Source organism: Cyrtonyx montezumae, unplaced genomic scaffold (assembly GCF_038088225.1).
Source record: "Cyrtonyx montezumae isolate F1298 unplaced genomic scaffold, pur_monq_1.0 scaffold_23, whole genome shotgun sequence".
Classification (NCBI taxonomy): domain Eukaryota; kingdom Metazoa; phylum Chordata; class Aves; order Galliformes; family Odontophoridae; genus Cyrtonyx; species Cyrtonyx montezumae.
The window spans coordinates 9,613,619-9,629,747 of NW_027071970.1; the positions used below are offsets into that span (position 1 = coordinate 9,613,619).

The following is a 16,129-nucleotide window of genomic DNA, read 5'->3' on the forward strand; positions in this document are numbered from 1 at the left end:
GACCAGTGTAACCTTAGCTCTTGGTGGCGTACAAGTTTTTAGGTGTGATTTGCTCACGTACCGATCTGTATTTGGCAGCTAATGACGTGAATGACCACGAGTTCTCTTTGTCCGGGTTGGAAAACAAAAGGATTTGTTGTATCCGCATGTATTTTAAACTTCTGGGTAATTCCACCCAACCGTGATGACGGCACATTAAAAGTTGATCTTTTCTTTTTAACCGAAGTGGTGTTTGTTGTTTGCCGAGCCTCGGCGGTCCCACGTCCTCTCTGCGATCCCAAAGCCAAGCTCAATCTGAACGGCGCGCTCGGCGCTGTGGCCACGCCCCCAGCCGCCAGGCCACGCCCACACAACGCCCAGACCACACCCCCACCCAGTCAGGCCACGCCCTCCAGCAGTGCTGCGCCTGCGCGCTCGCTCTACCTCTCGCGAGAGCTCGCGACCCGGAAGCGCGCTGCCCGCAGCTGCACGTGGGTCGGAGCGGCTCCGTTATGGGCCGCGCGCGACGGAGGCACAACTGGAGGGCACGGGTGGGACGCGGGGCGGAGCAGCCCCCCCCGGCTGGGCCAGAGCTGGGGCGGCTGCAGCTGGAGCTGGGAGGTGCGTGGGACTGCGGTATCGCTGTGCCGCTGTGGGAGGGTCGTGTGGGAGTGGCGGTAGTGGCTCTGTTGTGGCAGCTGCTGCATCATTTGGGCTGTTCTTTATTAAGATAATCCGGTTATTAAATTACTAACGTGCTTGACGTCTGCACCATCAGAGTTATTGGGTTTGTTTGTTTTAAGTGGCTTTTCTTGTGCAGTAATTATCAAAGCGTCCTAAATTCAGACTTCTCTACTAGAAGTCAGTTATCTCTGGCAGAGACTGGGGTCACACGCAGCCCTGAGCTGCTCCATGTCCTCTGACTGCGGGATTACCAAAAAAAAAGGAAGACAGGTGTTGTCAGTGCTGTGCCATAAGCAGAGGGGATGGCCTGAGCAGACACAGCAGCATGGCAGCCCCCTGTGCCATTGGGTTTTTGTTCCTGCTGACAAGTGGGATTTGTTCTGGCTGGGAGGGAGAGTTGTGTTTGCCCGGAATGATCCCAATGCAGCGTGCTGACGCCAGTCCTGGTTCTGGAGAGTAACACACTAACATGCAGATGGGGCACCACTGAAGGGAGTTGATGGGAGCAATGCCCTGGTCCTGCCGGCAAAGAAAGAGAAGAAGAAGAAAGCACCGAGCGTTGTGCAACAGCAGAAGAAACCCCTCAGCAGGAAACAGAAGAAAAACTTACAGAAAGTTTTAGAACAGAAGGAAAAGAAGAAACAGGTACGGTGCTGCTTGTGAGTGATTCTGGCATTGTGTCCCCTCTTCAAATATTAAAATTAACTCAAGAGCCGATATTTAAAAGAAATTATTTCCCAGTGACAATAAGCACTGACTTCTGTTGGTTTTCCTGTGCAGCGTGCTGAGTTGCTGAGCAAGCTGAGTGAGGTGCAGGCTTCCCAGGCAGAAATGAAGCTTCTATACACCACTTCCAAGCTGGGTGTTGGGGGACGCATGTATCAGCCCAGAAGGTAAAGCACTGCTGGGTTAAAGCCTTCCTGACTTACAGCTGTGGTTGTGGCAACCTCTGCATCTTTTCTCCTTCTGTCTGTGAAACCTGTCCTAGTGCTGCATGATGCCCACTGCAGTTCTTCCCCTTTGGGTCAGACCCGGGTTTGGGCTCACACTGTGACTTCTGGTGGTACAGCTCTGTTTGCTCTGGAAGGTGTGTGAACTCCACAGTTCTTGAACACCTTTAGGGCTGGTGATCCCACCACCTCTCTGGGCATCCTGTTTTTTCCAAGTGTCCAGCCTGAACCTCCTCTGGTGCGACTTAATGCCATCACCTCTTATCCTGTTGCTGTAGTTCACATGGTGCTTTGTTGTTTTAGGGTGTTGCAGGAGCCAAGCCCTGCTGTACCTGAGAAGATCAGGAGCATCAGCGGTGCGAATAAGAGGAGACACAGCTCAGATTCAGAACCAGAGCCTGAGGATGAATCCAGTAGCTCTGAGGAGGAGAAGAATGAAGAGAAACAAGAAGTTGAAAAGCCTTCAGCCAGTAATGTGAATTCTGCTGGGAAGCCAGAGGAAGGCACAAAGAAGCCTGTGATGAGCCAGCAGGCTGCTCCTGCAGCATCCAGCAAACCATCGTGCAAGCCTGTGGTTTTTGTTCCAGTGGACAGACCTCCTGAGATTCAGGTGAGGCTGAGCAGTGATGTGCTTACCTGTGGGCTTAGGAGTGACAGCATCTTGTCTCAGATCAATTTGCTGCAGACCCTGGATGTTCTTCAGAGCTGGGAAGAGCTCTGTGTGTCTTTGAACAGACATGGCATAGTTACAGAAAGACTCTGTCAGAAATCCATATTGATAAGCTCTGGGGACTCTGTAGATTCCTAAATTAAAGCGCAGAAACTTCCATCAGCTTTCTGAGGAGCTGTTTGGATGAGCCTAGTTCTTGGGCACCACTGTGGGATATCCACTGGTTTGGAGCTTTTCGAGCTGCAAAGTTTGCAGACTTTCTTCTTGTGGGTTTTGTCATCTGAGCTAGGAAATTATTTTAAATCCTGGGGAAGACTAAATGATGTGCATAAACCGTGTGTTTTATTTTAGGAAGCAAGACTAAAGCTGCCAATTCTGGCTGAAGAGCAAGTCATCATGGAAGCCATTAATGAGAACCCCATTGTTGTCATATGTGGAGAGACAGGCAGTGGTAAAACCACCCAGGTCCCCCAGTTCCTCTATGAAGCTGGGTATACCAGGTAGGACTTGTCTTTTGTATGCCACAAATGTAATCAGAAAAGTCAAAGCTGAGCTCAGTCACTTCTGATTTTGTCTCTTGTATTCTGAAATGGCTGAACTGGGGAACGCACTCTTTGCTGTGCAGCGGCAGTGGCCGTACTGAAGGAGCTTTTAAAAACCTGAAGAGAGTACAGCTGTGACTTGCAAAACCCTTTCCACATAAGCAATCTTTTGAAATCTTAAAACACTTCCCCCCTTGTTGTTCTTTGCCCCTTTAGTTCAAATGGCATCATTGGGATCACCGAGCCCCGGCGCGTGGCTGCAGTGTCCATGTCTCAGCGCGTTGCTAAGGAGATGAATTTGTCACACAGGTGAGAAGGAAACCCTCTGGGACCTTACTGGGAAGGTAAAGCTGAGATGCATAGTGATGGGTTTCATACGTTGGCATTAAGTCCTAATTTAATTAGGCTGAAGGTGGCTTCCTGGTCTGCACTGATGTCCTGCTTCTCTCCGTGCTTTGTGCTCTCCTGGTGTTCCCTCACAGAGTGGTTTCGTACCAAATACGATATGAAGGAAATGTCACAGATGAAACACAAATCAAGTTCATGACAGACGGTGTGCTGCTGAAAGAAGTCCAAAAGGTGAGGTGCTGCCCTCACTGTGAGGAGGAGGAAGGGATCTCCTTCAGCTGGAGGAGGTGCCAGCCAAGTTGTGTGGGTTTGTTGCCAGCCTTCTAAGCTAAATCCCTTTCAGCACTGAGATGTGTTTCATCTCAGCCCGTTATGTTCCTGCCTGAGTCTCTCAGTGTGGGGTTATCTTGCTATGTAAAATGAGGGCAAGGAGGGAGCCTTGGGAACTAGGCTGCCCTGTGTGGCTCTGGGGGTTTGGGACTGTGCTACACTGCCTGTGTAGGACTCAGTGTCAGTAGTGCAAGGGGAAATGCTGTGACAGTGCTCAGGTGTGAGGCTGTGAGGACAGCGTTTGTGCAGCCACAGGCTGCTCTGAGTGGGGGATATCCTCAGAGGAGGCATCATGCGGTGGAATTGTTCTCTCTTCTCAGGATTTTCTGCTTTTAAAGTACAAAGTGATCATTATTGATGAAGCCCACGAGAGAAGCATGTACACGGATATCCTGATAGGGCTCTTGTCTCGCATCGTGCCTCTTCGGGAGAAGGTGAGAGAAGCTGTGTGGGGAGGGTGTACAGGGAAGGGCTGCCAGTAGATAGCTTTTCATTCAGTATCCAATTGCAGTGCCACAAGACACAAGTAATTACAGTTAATGGCCTATTAGAAAGCTCTTCTGTCCATTGCTGCCAATAGTTCTGGCTCTGTGTGCTTTGTAGCATAAGGGCCACGTGCTTCCAGGCAAAGAATAACTGCTGTGTGTCCCTCCAGAAAGGGCTGCCACTGAAACTGATCATCATGTCAGCCACCCTCCGCGTGGAAGACTTCACTGAGAACACCAGGCTGTTTGCTGTCACACCTCCTGTCCTGCAGGTATGGTTCTTCTCACCGTGACCTCTGCCAGACAGAGCAGCTGAAATACAGCGAGGGTTTCCTTTGTAACAATATAAAATGATGTACTCTAATCTGTCCATTTGGTGCTGAAATCTTGTAGATGTCAATTTAAAAAGCAGTTACTTCATTTTGGTTATGCTGTTTTGTCATTTGGGACTCGGTGGGTTTCTTTCTACTTCCAGCAGAGAAAATTTCCCGGTATAATTGGATTACTTTGAAAGACTGGAAGTTACAGTTAAAAACCCCCAATCCAAGGGAGAATAGTGGAGTTCCCTTTTGGTTTCATGGTGCTCAGCATAGCTGACACGGATCACTTCCCTGGGTCCTGTGGTTGGTAGGTTACCAAAACCAAAAGCTGCACAGACTCCAGGATAGGCCTGTCTAGTCGTGAGGGCTGCAGTGACTCTTGGAATTACAAACCTGGCTTGCTTGCTGTTGGATTTCCTCTCCAGGTGGATGCAAGGCAGTTCCCTGTCACTGTTCACTTTAACAAGAAAACCCCCCTGGATGACTACAGTGGGGAATGCTTCCGGAAGGTGTGTAAAATCCACCGGATGTTACCCTCGGGTAAGGACACCACAGAGCCTCTCCAGTTCTTCACACTTAACCTATCTTTAGAGTTTTCTGAGCTTTTTTTGGTAACTTAAGCAGTGGTGCGTGGCATTTAGAGTGATTTCTTCTCTTGCAGGTGGGATCTTGGTGTTCTTGACAGGCCAGGCAGAAGTTCACTCTCTCTGTAGGAGGCTAAGGAAAGCCTTTCCCTTCCAAAAAAACAACCCTGCAGGTAATGTGATTGAACAAGTTTGATTTAGTACTTGGGTAGGGATAGTGATAGGAGGATGGTTGGACTAGATGATCTTATAGGTCCTTTCCAACCTTATGAACCTATGAACCTATGAACAAAGGACTGCTCAACTTAGAATTCCTCTCTCTGAGAAATGAGCTTACGTTGCACCTAAAATAAGAGTTTTTATTTGAAAACTTCTCAAGACAGGGGTTGGGGCAGGGTCAAAGGATAGTGCAGTTTCCCAGGATGGCTTTAGAAAGCTAAATCCTGCGGTAGCTCAGCTAGTTTTCTCAACCTCAAGGCGTGCAGTTGCTGTGTGCTGCTCTTGGTCCTCAGTATGGTTTCTTGTCTCCTCTGCCTTCAGCAGGGCTGCTTGCTTTGTTCATACTGTGATGCCTTTTGAATCCTACAAGGGGTGGGAGTGGGGGCAGACTGTACGCTCCCTTTTCCGAGAGGAAAACGTGCTCAGCTCATGGCAATTTGATGGCTGTTTTTGTAGGGAATGATGACGACAGAAAAGAATCGGTGGAAGAAATGCGAAAATTTAAGAAATCAAGGAGGTGGAGGAAAGCTACGGTACTGTGATGGGTGGAATTCCTCCCAGAGATAGGAAGGAGCAGGTGCCTCCCTGCAGAAGAGCACTGCTGCATAGTGGTGTTTCTCACCGGGCTGTTTTAGGGCCACATGAAGCTTTGTGGCCTGCACGTGTCCCCTGCAGGAAGTACAGTAGCACTGTTTGCACTCCTAAGTACTGCATTACAAGCAGCAGTGTGCTAAAATGTGTCCCTGGATATTGTGGGTAGGAGACAGATTTCAGCTAAGTACTGACTTGAAAACTTTAATGGAAGAAGTTGCAGACTTGCTGTCTCTAGGGCTGCCTCTTTGGCTGTTTGTTACCCATAATTGAATCTGATGTGTCTGTGATGGATGGTAGTATTTCACTTCTATCCACGTCCCACATGCACTGTGTTGGAGGAGATCTTGATACTGCAATGTAATGTCTGCTGGTGTTGAGTCCTGGAGTGTTGTGAAGTAGTGTTACCCTTTGCTATTGTCCTCCCTTTGGAGAAACATGGCTCAGCACAGAATGCTGTTGGAAACTGTTATTTGGGCTATCCCTGACTCTCACAGTTAACAAATGATGAATCTTAGTCTTGAAATACAACCAAAGTTTCCCAATGTCTCTGTCAATTTCAGGTTAACAGATGTTTGGAATTACTGCTCAGCTTTGCTTACAAAGCAGTAAGAAGGAGCTGTCTGTGTTCCCTCTTACACTTCATTGTCTTTCCTGTCTTCCTCAGGTACTTCCCCAAATTAATCTGGACAATTATGCTGTTGTACCAATGGATGAAGGAGATGAAGACAGAGATGCTGAAACTGATGATGATATTGCAGGATCTGATGTCGACCTTGATTTAGGAGATGGAGACTCAGAAGAAGGTTTGGCACTTACCTACAGATAACTGTGAAATGTGGGACATGAAGTAGCTGTCCTTTGCTAGACTGGTGTGACAGCACATTAGATCTGCATAATGGAAAAGTTGACTTTTCCAGATCCTGATTTATGTCAGATGATTTGTTGCTGCTTTTTAATGACTTGTGCTTTGGAGACATTGTTGGGGATAAGCCTAGAAGCTGACTTGCTGTGTATTTAAGGTTATCACTTTGTTTCTTCACAGAAGAGAAATCAGATTCGTCCCTTCCGCTCTATGTGCTCCCTCTCTATTCTTTACTAGCACCAGAGAAACAAGCAAAGGTAAAAAATTCATTGTCATAAAAGCAGATGACCCTTACTGATAGGTGGCATAGCTGTCTTAAGTCTCATGTGTTTTGTGAGCTAAAAGGTCCATCTCAGACTACCATCAGTGGGCAGACTGGAATGGCTGGATGAGCAAGATGGACTGGGTTCAGAGCAGGCCTGGCTTGGGCTGTGCCCTGCCTGGGCTGGGAGAGATGAAAAGCAGCAGGCCTGTAGCATGTGAAAATCACTCACAGCCACGGGGTGTATCGAGGATTTTGTTGGCAGTGCATTTCACTCCCACCTGTTTGTTGTAGGTGTTCCGGCCTCCTCCTCCTGGCACAAGGCTCTGTGTTGTGGCCACCAACGTGGCAGAGACATCGCTCACTATCCCGGGCATCAAATACGTGGTTGACTGTGGAAAGGTCAAGAAACGTTTCTATGACAAAATCACTGGGGTTTCATCTTTCAGAGTCACCTGGATATCTCAGGCATCTGCTAACCAGCGAGCAGGTCGTGCAGGCCGGACTGACCCAGGGCACTGCTACAGGTCAGCAAGATGCTGGGAAGAGGGCTGTGTAAATATTACCCTCCGCTGCCTTTTGATTTTGAAATCCCTTGCCAATTTTTCACGTGTTTCCTGAGTTACGATTTCTTGCAAGTTTCCAAGCAGCACTTCTGGTCCATTAGGTTGTATTCTTCAGCTGTCTTCATGGACTTTGAGAAATTTTCTGCACCAGAAATAACAAAGCGACCGGTGGAAGACTTGATTCTGCAAATGAAGGCACTAAATATAGAAAAGGTGAGGTGAGCTGGCTCTGTGCTATGGAGCTCATTAAAGTAGTTACCCCATGGAGTCAGAAACAAGCACAAATCCGTGCTATCATCATTACTTGGAGCCGTGCCATGTGTTAGAAATGATTTGGTTTCCATTCTGCAAAATGCAGATGATGTTACAAATTCAGCAGACCTTACCAGCCCAGTTCTGGTCCTGAGAGCTATTGCATCGCGTTTTCACTTCTGTAAAATCCCCTATCAAAATAGGGATTATGTTTTGGAGGTAGTTGTGTGCTTTCAGAAAGCACCGTGCTTAGAGTGATGTGTTAAGCTGCCTGCCCTAGGCGGTGCCTGGACTCATGGCAGCTGAGGGTCATGCTCGTTTTCACATTTCCTAATGGCTTTGTTCTAAGCATTTCCTCCTATTGTAGGTCCTTTCCTCTCGCTCCTGGCACACATTCTAAATGTTTTTCCTTGGTCTTTGTAATAGAAGGTGAGGTTTTCACTCCTGTCCAGGGTTTCTTGCTGATCCAGACTCTGCCATGTCAGTGATGTATTGAGAGGCATTTCGTTTGGTGCCTGTAGGTAATCAACTTCCCGTTCCCGACACCACCTCCAGCAGAAGCACTTGCAGCAGCTGAGGAGTTACTGATAGCCCTGGGTGCCCTGAAGGAGCCCCCTGTGACAGGAAGGTAATGGCTGTGATCTCCCACAGACTTCCTCGTGTGGATAAAGGACCCACAAGGGCAGAAACACAGGTTTATACGCATGCAGAAGTTACTTCACTGCATGACTTTTCTCCCCGCAGGCTGAAGGAGCAGCAGGCAGCAAAGCTGAGCTGCCCTATCAGTCCCCTGGGCAGAATAATGGCCACTTTTCCTGTTGCCCCCCGCTATGCAAAGATGCTGGCACTGAGCAGGCAGCACGACTGCCTGCCTTACACCATTACCATCGTGTCTGCCATGACCGTTCGGGAGCTTTTTGAAGAGTTTGACAGGTGAGTGAGGGAGCATTCCCAGTTTATATGGAACCGTAGCATTGTAGGACAATGTGGGTTGGAAGGGACCTTAAAGCCCATCCAGTTCCAATGCCCTGCTGTAGGCAGGAGCACCTCCCACTAAATCAGGCTGCCTGGGGCCCCATCCAGCCTAGAAGGGATGTTTGATGCCTCTCTTACATTGAGGTCCATCCACATGGAAGCACAGTCCTGATTCATGCTGTTCTGTTTCTTTTAGGCCAGCAGTAAGTGAGGAAGAGGCAGTGAAGCTGAAGGGGAAGAAAGGAAGGCTTGTGCAGATGCAGAGGATCTGGGCTGGGCAGGGGTCATTGCAGAAGCTCGGGGACCTCATGGTGATGTTAGGTATTGCACACAGTGCTTTCCCTATGCTCTTAACTTCCATTCTCCTCTCCTCATCACCCTGACCTCAGTGTCACACAAAGCCATCCTCCTGCTGACTGTGACAGTACTGTGTCACAGTTGGTTTAATTACAGCTCATTTACAAATTTGTTTTCCCCACGCAACTGTTCACTCCCAGGAGCAGTGGGGGCCTGTGAATACTCGGGGTGTACTCCTAAATTCTGTGAGGAGAACGGGCTCCGCTACAAAGCCATGCTGGAAATCAGGAGGCTGAGAGGGCAGCTCACAACAGCAGGTAAATGGGTTCTGGGAGGAGCTGTCATCTTTGGGGGGCAAACCAATCAGCTGAATCTGAGCTCACTTTTTTTTTTCCCCTGCAGTGAACTCGGTCTGCACTGATGCTGGCCTTTATGTTGATCCAAAGATGAAGCCTCCAACAGAAGCACAAGCGACTTACTTGCGACAGATTGTATTGGCAGGGCTGGGGGACCACCTTGCTCGGAGGGTTCAGGCCGAAGAACTCCTGGATGATAAGTGGAAGAATGCCTACAAGGTAAACAGCTTGATTTAGCTGAGTTCCTCTTCTCTCATGTCCGTAGGGCAGAGGGGCACTCTGAAAGCCTGGGCACGTGTCTGGATGCAGCCATGGTGCTGTGTCATTCTAAGTCCTCAAGCAGGAACTGCTGTAAAAGTAAGAAGGGCCATTAGTCGATATCACAGAGTGCTTGATGTCTCCAGAGAAAATGAAGCAGAAAAGCAAAGTGTTGTTAAAAACCTCCATTGCTTAAAGAAACACTATAAATGTATATCTGAGAGACGCTGAAATTTGATGCTGTCAAGAAACAAGATTGCCAGTAACTCATCCTACTCTGCTTCAACCCTCTGTGCTTCCTTAAAGACCGCGCTTCTGGACGACCCAGTGTTCATCCATCCAAGCTCAGTCCTCTTCAAGCAGCTCCCGGAGTTTGTGGTGTATCAAGAAATAGTTGAGACTACAAAACTGTACATGAAAGGTGAGACTGCTATGGTCTGTTCTGCAGACTTGGTTAGGAATGCAGAGATGCCTGAGCAGAAAACTTCCCTCGTAGGACCGCTGCTGAGTGGCAGCTCTTGGCAGGAAGGCTTCCTTCAGGTGTGTTTTCCCTTTCTCAGGTGTGTCTGCAGTTGAACCTGAGTGGATTCCTGCCCTGTTGCCTCCATACTGCCACTTTGGGAAGCCTCTGGAAAATCCTCCTCCATCGTACTGCCCCGAAACAGGCAGAATTCGATGTCACAGGCCAAGTGTCTTTTGTAAGTTTCTTCAGATGTCTCTCTCACTTCTTTTGCCTGAGAGCTGTTCTATAGTTATTGTTATGTCTCTTCATGTTTCTGTCCACACTATAAGAAGGGTAGAGCTCAGCTTGCACTGTTCAAAGGGCTCCACAGCTCTCAACAGATCCACAGGTTTTAAAGCATTTAAATATTAACAGCTTCCCATTAGCCTGGCAGTTTTATGTCCATCAGTAACCCTTGTTAAAGAGAGAGGCTTCCAGGGTTGAGGGTACACGTGGAAATTTATATTCCCCTAATGTTGAGGAGGCTGTGTGATCTCTTTCCAGATCGAGTTAGCTGGCAGCTCCCTGCTGTCGAGGTTGATTATCCTGAAGGTATTGATCGCTTTAAATACTTTGCCAAGTTCCTGCTTGAAGGAAAGGTACGTGTGGTCTGGTTGCAATACTTCCTGGACATGAGCAGTGTTTTAGCCCACTTTCTGGAGATGGGGTTTGCTGATGGCTGCTGGAATTTGCTGCACTCGGTGGAGTAGGGAACAGCTCTAAAATACAGAAGGCATGAGGATGGGCAGGTGGCTGAAAAGAACCCAAATTTAAGTCCTATTTTCTCAAAGGAAAAAAGGTTTTAGTTATTGTCTCTCCATTCTGAGAGACAAGTCATCAAGCAAGGCAATCAGGGCAAGGCTGGTCTGGAGATCTGCAGGGGAGAGCTGGGGATGTGGGACTGAAACCTACAGCAGACCAAGTTCATTAATGGTTGCCTCCACAGAATGGTTTCCCTTGCTTGTTATGTGCTTACTGCTATGTATTTCACAGGTCATTGAGAAGTTGGGTTCTTACAGCCAGTGCCTGCTCTCCAGTCCTCTCATAATGCTGAAAACATGGTCCAAGTAAGTTTAAACAAGTTTGTTTTCTCCACTGAACACCTTTAACTTCCTTAAAAGAATAATTCTAAAAATTAAATGCTGGAAAGGCTGTGAGCTGAGATCTAATTGCAGAGAAGGCAAAAGCACAGCTTTGTTGGGATTTTTAACCAAGAAAAATCGTCTGGAGAGTGTTGGGCTATTTTAAGGGCAGTGTGGGAGCATGCTCAGAACACACTGATCACTCTGACCTCTATGGGTGGCTTTGTACAAGCACACAAGAACTTTCTTGAGCTAAGGACATGTCTATATCCAGAGGTTGTGTGTTTTACATCTGTGTTTAGCCTTCACTAATAGGGAGTATGAATTCAGAAAGGAGGCTGTAACACTCTGCTAAACTGAGCAGGTGAGTCATTGCTTTATGGCAGTGTTTGTCTTCAACTCATGTAGGCTTCAGCCCAGGACAGAGGCCCTCCTGCAGGCTCTGGTTGCTGAGAACTGTGATAATCGCAATGCTTTGTTGGCTGCATGGAAGAAAAACCCCAAATGTAAGTGTCCTGCTACTTAAATATTAGTCCTCTATCAGTGGGATCTTTGTTGTTGGCTTTTTGTGGTATGTGTGAAGTACCTTGATGCACTGCAAATATTTGTTATTTTCTGAGCAGAAACCATAATGTTAGGAGTTTGGCTCTTGTGAAAGAGCCAAATGTATGCTGATCAGTATTAGGGCATCTCACTGCTGCTCTCTTTCATTCCAGATCTGCTCTCGGCCTATTGCCAGTGGATCCCTGAGGTTATGCACGATGACATAGCCAAGCAGTGGCCGCCAGTAGCACTGTGACACCCAACTCTGTTCTTGGGGGACTGCTTTTTCTCCAAGGTGTTTTGGGAGCATGGGTTTCGATGAGGATCTGATGGTCAGAAGGACTGGCTAGCTGCTAGCAGTGCCTCTCTGTTGGCTCTGGTTTTCAGGCTGCTGTGCTTACAGAAGCCCCACCAGTTGATTTTTTGGTGCATTGTGATCTTAATATTTGGGTAGTTTTATCCATTGTATTTTACCAGTTATGTTTTACTGAAGTTTGGACTATATTAGTCATATGGACTACAATAAATTACTTACAATTTGAATCGCAGTAAATTATTACTATAAGTAATTCATGGTTTGGATGGGAGAAATGTTCTGCGTTGCAAGAAGCAGGATGTTACACCCTTGTAAGGCCCTTCTTCCCCAAGGACTGAGCCTTCCCCTCGTGCTGGGCTGGCTGTGCCCCATGGCAGAGCTGTGGGACCCAAGTGAGAAAGCCTCTGGGCTGTGTGAGTTACAGCACGCTAAGAACTGGGTTGGTTTGTTTCGTTTCTGCTTTGTTGCAGCAGCTCTTCGCGGCCTGTTTGGGAGGTGTGAAAAAAGCAAAGTGTGGAGCTGTTTTACAAACGGCGAAGGTGAAATAGGGCTCTTGGGGGAATCTTGATGAGTGAAAGCAAGGCTTCGCAGAGCGCTTCTGCTTTCTGCCTGCGAATCGAGGGAAGGGGAAAACAAAAAGGAACAAAATGGTGGAGATGCCGGGGATTGAACCCGGGGCCTCATACATGCAAAGCATGTGCTCTACCACTGAGCTACATCCCCTTGTTGGTCGAGGTTTCCGCAGGACAAATACATCCCATGCACAGCCGCCAAGCGCCGCTCTCTGAATCATGCTGCTATAGCAGAACCGGAGGAGGAGCGGTTTTCAGGCCTGTCCTCGTTAGTATAGTGGTGAGTATCCCCGCCTGTCACGCGGGAGACCGGGGTTCGATTCCCCGACGGGGAGGTTGTGATATTTTGTCGTCCTGCGCAATTTTTTCTCCTGGGTCCCCTGGCACACTGATGGCTCTTAAAGCTGTGACAGGCGGCGGCGGGGATACCGGGGAATCCAGCCCTCTTTTACGGGCAGAGCGACGGGGGATGTGCGGAAGGGCCCCAGGCTACAGCCGCGTCGGATCTGCCCCGTGCTCCGAACGGACGGTCCCGCGTGCTCGCGGCTGCTCGGTGTGGGGGATGGGCAGCTGGGGAGCGCAGGCGGTGGGGATTGGGGGGGGTCGTATCTGCAGCCCAGAAATGGTGGCCTCGCCGCCGAAATAGCTCAGTTGGGAGAGCGTTAGACTGAAGATCTAAAGGTCCCTGGTTCGATCCCGGGTTTCGGCATGGGTGGCCTTTCTTTTCTTGGTGGCGTCCTTTTTTTTCCCCACGGCGGTCGTTTTGCAGCCGGCAGTGCGCAGTGTGCCGCGGTGGAAGGGGTTGGGTTGTTAGGGTTAGGGCTGGGTTAGAGTTTGTCCCGGCGGCAGCGGCGGGCCGTGCCCGCGTGGGGACTCAGCTCTGAGTGGGCCGCGTGGACAGCCTTGAGCGCCGTCCTCGTTAGTATAGTGGTGAGTATCCCCGCCTGTCACGCGGGAGACCGGGGTTCGATTCCCCGACGGGGAGGTGTAGTTCAATTTTTTCAACCTCGAGTTACATTTTTCTCTCCTCTCTCGATTTATTCCGTTCTGTAGTCCAGGAGCCACGCGAAGCGCGCGCAGCTCTGCCCCGCACTGCTCTCTCCCGCCCTCCAACGTCCCCTCAGTGAGCGAAGCGAGGAGCACTCGGGCGGGACGGTTTGGCGCCAAAAACAGGGGATGTAGCTCAGCGGTAGAGCGCATGCTTTGCATGTATGAGGTCCCGGGTTCAATCCCCGGCATCTCCACACTTTTCTTCCACCTTCGGCTTTTTGCCATCGCGCTCGCCATGAGAAAAAGCCGCCAGGACAAAAACAAAACACACCCTCAGCGTCGGCACACTGCCGCACACAGCGATTCCTTATCCACTACGTTCTCCTCACCGCGCTCTCATTTTTCTCTTTGTATTTCATTGCCTAACCACGGCCCTGCGGACGCACAGCGGCCCAAAAGGAGGAAGGGAGAGGGCACCGAGTGCGGGTACAGCACGGAGCTGAGCGCGGGCTGCCGTTACCCGCCCGGCTCGGACACCGCCCCACCAGAACCCGCCCGGGTGCGCGGTGTAAACCGAGGGCGGATCGAGCGGAACGAACCGCGACTGCACGGCCCCGCACCACATGATGCTCCCAGAGCTCCGCTCCGACGGATCCGGGCCGGGATTTCATCGCTGAACTCCGCCCACACGGACGCATCGCATCACAGCGTCGCCACAGCGCTGCTCCCTCCGCGCGGCGGCGGCAACGGCCGCGGAAAAGTAGTGCGCGGCGGAATGATCCGAGCGGCGCGGGGCGGAGCGCCGCAAGCTATATAACGGGGCGGGAACCAACGCGTGGCGTAGTTGGAGACGTTAGTAGGGTCGACCTGTGGTGTAGTGGGTTCGGACTGTGAGCTGCGCGGTGAGTGCTGCGCTGCGAAACGCCGCAGCTCGGCGGGGAGGACGGGGTGCGCGTCAAGGGGCGGCGGGGCTGAGCGTCTGCTGTGCGCTCCGGCCGGACAGCGCTGTGGGGAAGGACGGCGGCGGGCGGGCGGAGACGGCGGCGGGCGGACGGGGCGTTGGAAGGGACGACCGTGTACCCCCCGAGGGCCGCAGCGCGAGGGGCGGCGGGGAGAGGAAGGGGTCGGGGATCTGCCGGGAAAATGGCGGCCGCGCAGGCGCGGCGGTGGTTCCTAAGATGGAGGCGGGCGCGCGCGCCCAGAGCGGGAAGGGGTGGAGGCGCGTGGCCTCGCCCGCCCTCTGTCACGTGGGCGTCACTTCCGCCGTGACGTTACAGTGCGCTGCGGGCAGTGGCGGTGGGCTCTGCTAACCAGCGCTGATCTCCACACCAGAGCAACATGCAGATCTTTGTGAAGACCCTCACTGGTAAGACCATCACCCTAGAAGTGGAGCCCAGTGACACCATCGAGAATGTCAAAGCCAAGATCCAGGACAAGGAGGGCATCCCCCCCGATCAGCAGAGGCTGATTTTCGCTGGCAAGCAGCTGGAAGATGGGCGCACCCTGTCCGACTACAACATCCAGAAGGAGTCCACCCTGCACCTGGTGCTGCGCCTGAGAGGGGGGATGCAGATCTTTGTGAAGACCCTCACTGGTAAGACCATCACTCTGGAGGTGGAGCCTAGTGACACCATCGAGAACGTCAAAGCCAAGATCCAGGACAAGGAGGGCATCCCCCCCGATCAGCAGAGGCTGATTTTCGCTGGCAAGCAGCTGGAAGATGGGCGCACCCTGTCTGACTACAACATCCAGAAGGAGTCCACCCTGCACCTGGTGCTGCGCCTGAGAGGGGGGATGCAGATCTTTGTGAAGACCCTCACTGGTAAGACCATCACCCTAGAAGTGGAGCCCAGTGACACCATCGAGAACGTCAAAGCCAAGATCCAGGACAAGGAGGGCATCCCCCCCGATCAGCAGAGGCTGATCTTTGCTGGCAAGCAGCTGGAAGATGGGCGCACCCTGTCCGACTACAACATCCAGAAGGAGTCCACCCTGCACCTGGTGCTGCGCCTGAGGGGTGGTAACTGAAGTGATCTTTTGCTTCCAAGAAAAAATTCTACACGTGTTCATTCCAATAAAATCATTGCATTCACAGAGATTGCTGTCACTTAAATTCTTTGAGCAGCTGTTTTAATTACTTAATTGCAATCTAATAAATTCTGGTTACTTAATTTCCAAACATGAAGGTGTTATAAAACTGCCTTATGCAAGGCCTGCACATGCCTGGCTGATGCCTCAGGTGCTTCTGAGGTTGTGTAAGTGTTCATGTAACTCCCTTTGGACAGATGAGTTCAGTGCTGGCCGCAGTGTTCTTCAGCTGTTACCGTTGTATAATGTAACACCATTGCAAATCCTTCCAGAGTTGGAAGGGGTAGTACTGCTTTGCCCAGTGAAGGGCTGAACATGCAGTGTTCATGCATCAGTGTAGTGAAAAGCATGGAAAAGGTGCTGGGGTTACTGACCGTGGCAATGTGGCTGTGGTGCTCTGCAGTGAGTCTGCAGCCCTTGAGCCAGGTGGTTCTGGGAATGGGCTGCACAGCTTCAGTTGAGCAAAGTTTGTAACTGGAGCAGTGCTGGCTCAAGGCTGCCTC

At 50.5% G+C, this 16,129-nt stretch overlaps 2 protein-coding genes and 5 non-coding genes across 7 annotated transcripts; 6 read left to right on the forward strand and 1 right to left on the reverse strand.

Annotated features, from left to right (window-relative positions):
* The first annotated feature begins 465 nt into the window (after positions 1-465).
* On the forward strand, positions 466-12,025 carry DHX37 (DEAH-box helicase 37). Its single transcript, XM_065739132.1, has 27 exons — positions 466-600; positions 1,139-1,308; positions 1,444-1,556; positions 1,917-2,223; positions 2,635-2,783; positions 3,042-3,134; positions 3,308-3,404; positions 3,824-3,937; positions 4,159-4,260; positions 4,734-4,848; positions 4,970-5,065; positions 5,568-5,644; positions 6,370-6,508; positions 6,748-6,824; positions 7,124-7,356; positions 7,497-7,608; positions 8,169-8,275; positions 8,392-8,580; positions 8,819-8,943; positions 9,120-9,236; positions 9,322-9,494; positions 9,840-9,954; positions 10,094-10,231; positions 10,540-10,634; positions 11,029-11,102; positions 11,526-11,623; positions 11,834-12,025. The coding sequence occupies exons 1-27, from the start codon at positions 492-494 to the stop codon at positions 11,914-11,916; spliced, it is 3,417 nt and encodes a 1,138-aa protein (XP_065595204.1). The 5' UTR covers positions 466-491; the 3' UTR covers positions 11,917-12,025.
* A 602-nt stretch (positions 12,026-12,627) lies between these two features.
* On the reverse strand, positions 12,628-12,699 carry TRNAA-UGC (transfer RNA alanine (anticodon UGC)). Its single transcript has one exon. It is a non-coding gene; the product is annotated as a tRNA-Ala (tRNA).
* Positions 12,700-12,811: 112 nt separating this feature from the next.
* Positions 12,812-12,883, forward strand: TRNAD-GUC (transfer RNA aspartic acid (anticodon GUC)). Its single transcript has one exon. It is a non-coding gene; the product is annotated as a tRNA-Asp (tRNA).
* Positions 12,884-13,184: 301 nt separating this feature from the next.
* TRNAF-GAA (transfer RNA phenylalanine (anticodon GAA)) lies at positions 13,185-13,257 on the forward strand. Its single transcript has one exon. It is a non-coding gene; the product is annotated as a tRNA-Phe (tRNA).
* A 204-nt stretch (positions 13,258-13,461) lies between these two features.
* Positions 13,462-13,533, forward strand: TRNAD-GUC (transfer RNA aspartic acid (anticodon GUC)). Its single transcript has one exon. It is a non-coding gene; the product is annotated as a tRNA-Asp (tRNA).
* Positions 13,534-13,720: 187 nt separating this feature from the next.
* TRNAA-UGC (transfer RNA alanine (anticodon UGC)) lies at positions 13,721-13,792 on the forward strand. The gene has a single exon. It is a non-coding gene; the product is annotated as a tRNA-Ala (tRNA).
* A 1,058-nt stretch (positions 13,793-14,850) lies between these two features.
* Positions 14,851-15,632, forward strand: LOC136050307 (polyubiquitin-B). The gene has a single exon (XM_065739133.1). It carries the CDS (start codon positions 14,877-14,879, stop codon positions 15,564-15,566), a length of 690 nt encoding a protein of 229 aa, XP_065595205.1. The 5' UTR covers positions 14,851-14,876; the 3' UTR covers positions 15,567-15,632.
* The last annotated feature ends 497 nt before the right edge of the window (positions 15,633-16,129 follow it).

Bases quoted from the DNA above. Each gene is read 5' to 3' on its own strand.
- DHX37 (XM_065739132.1), top strand. From the start codon at position 492: ATGGGCCGCGCGCGACGGAGGCACAACTGGAGGGCACGGGTGGGACGC. The intron at 9,237-9,321 runs GTAAATGGGTTC...TTTCCCCTGCAG, and splicing joins AGGGCAGCTCACAACAGCAG to TGAACTCGGTCTGCACTGAT. The intron at 10,635-11,028 runs GTACGTGTGGTC...TGTATTTCACAG, and splicing joins AGTTCCTGCTTGAAGGAAAG to GTCATTGAGAAGTTGGGTTC.
- LOC136050307 (XM_065739133.1), top strand. From the start codon at position 14,877: ATGCAGATCTTTGTGAAGACCCTCACTGGTAAGACCATCACCCTAGAA.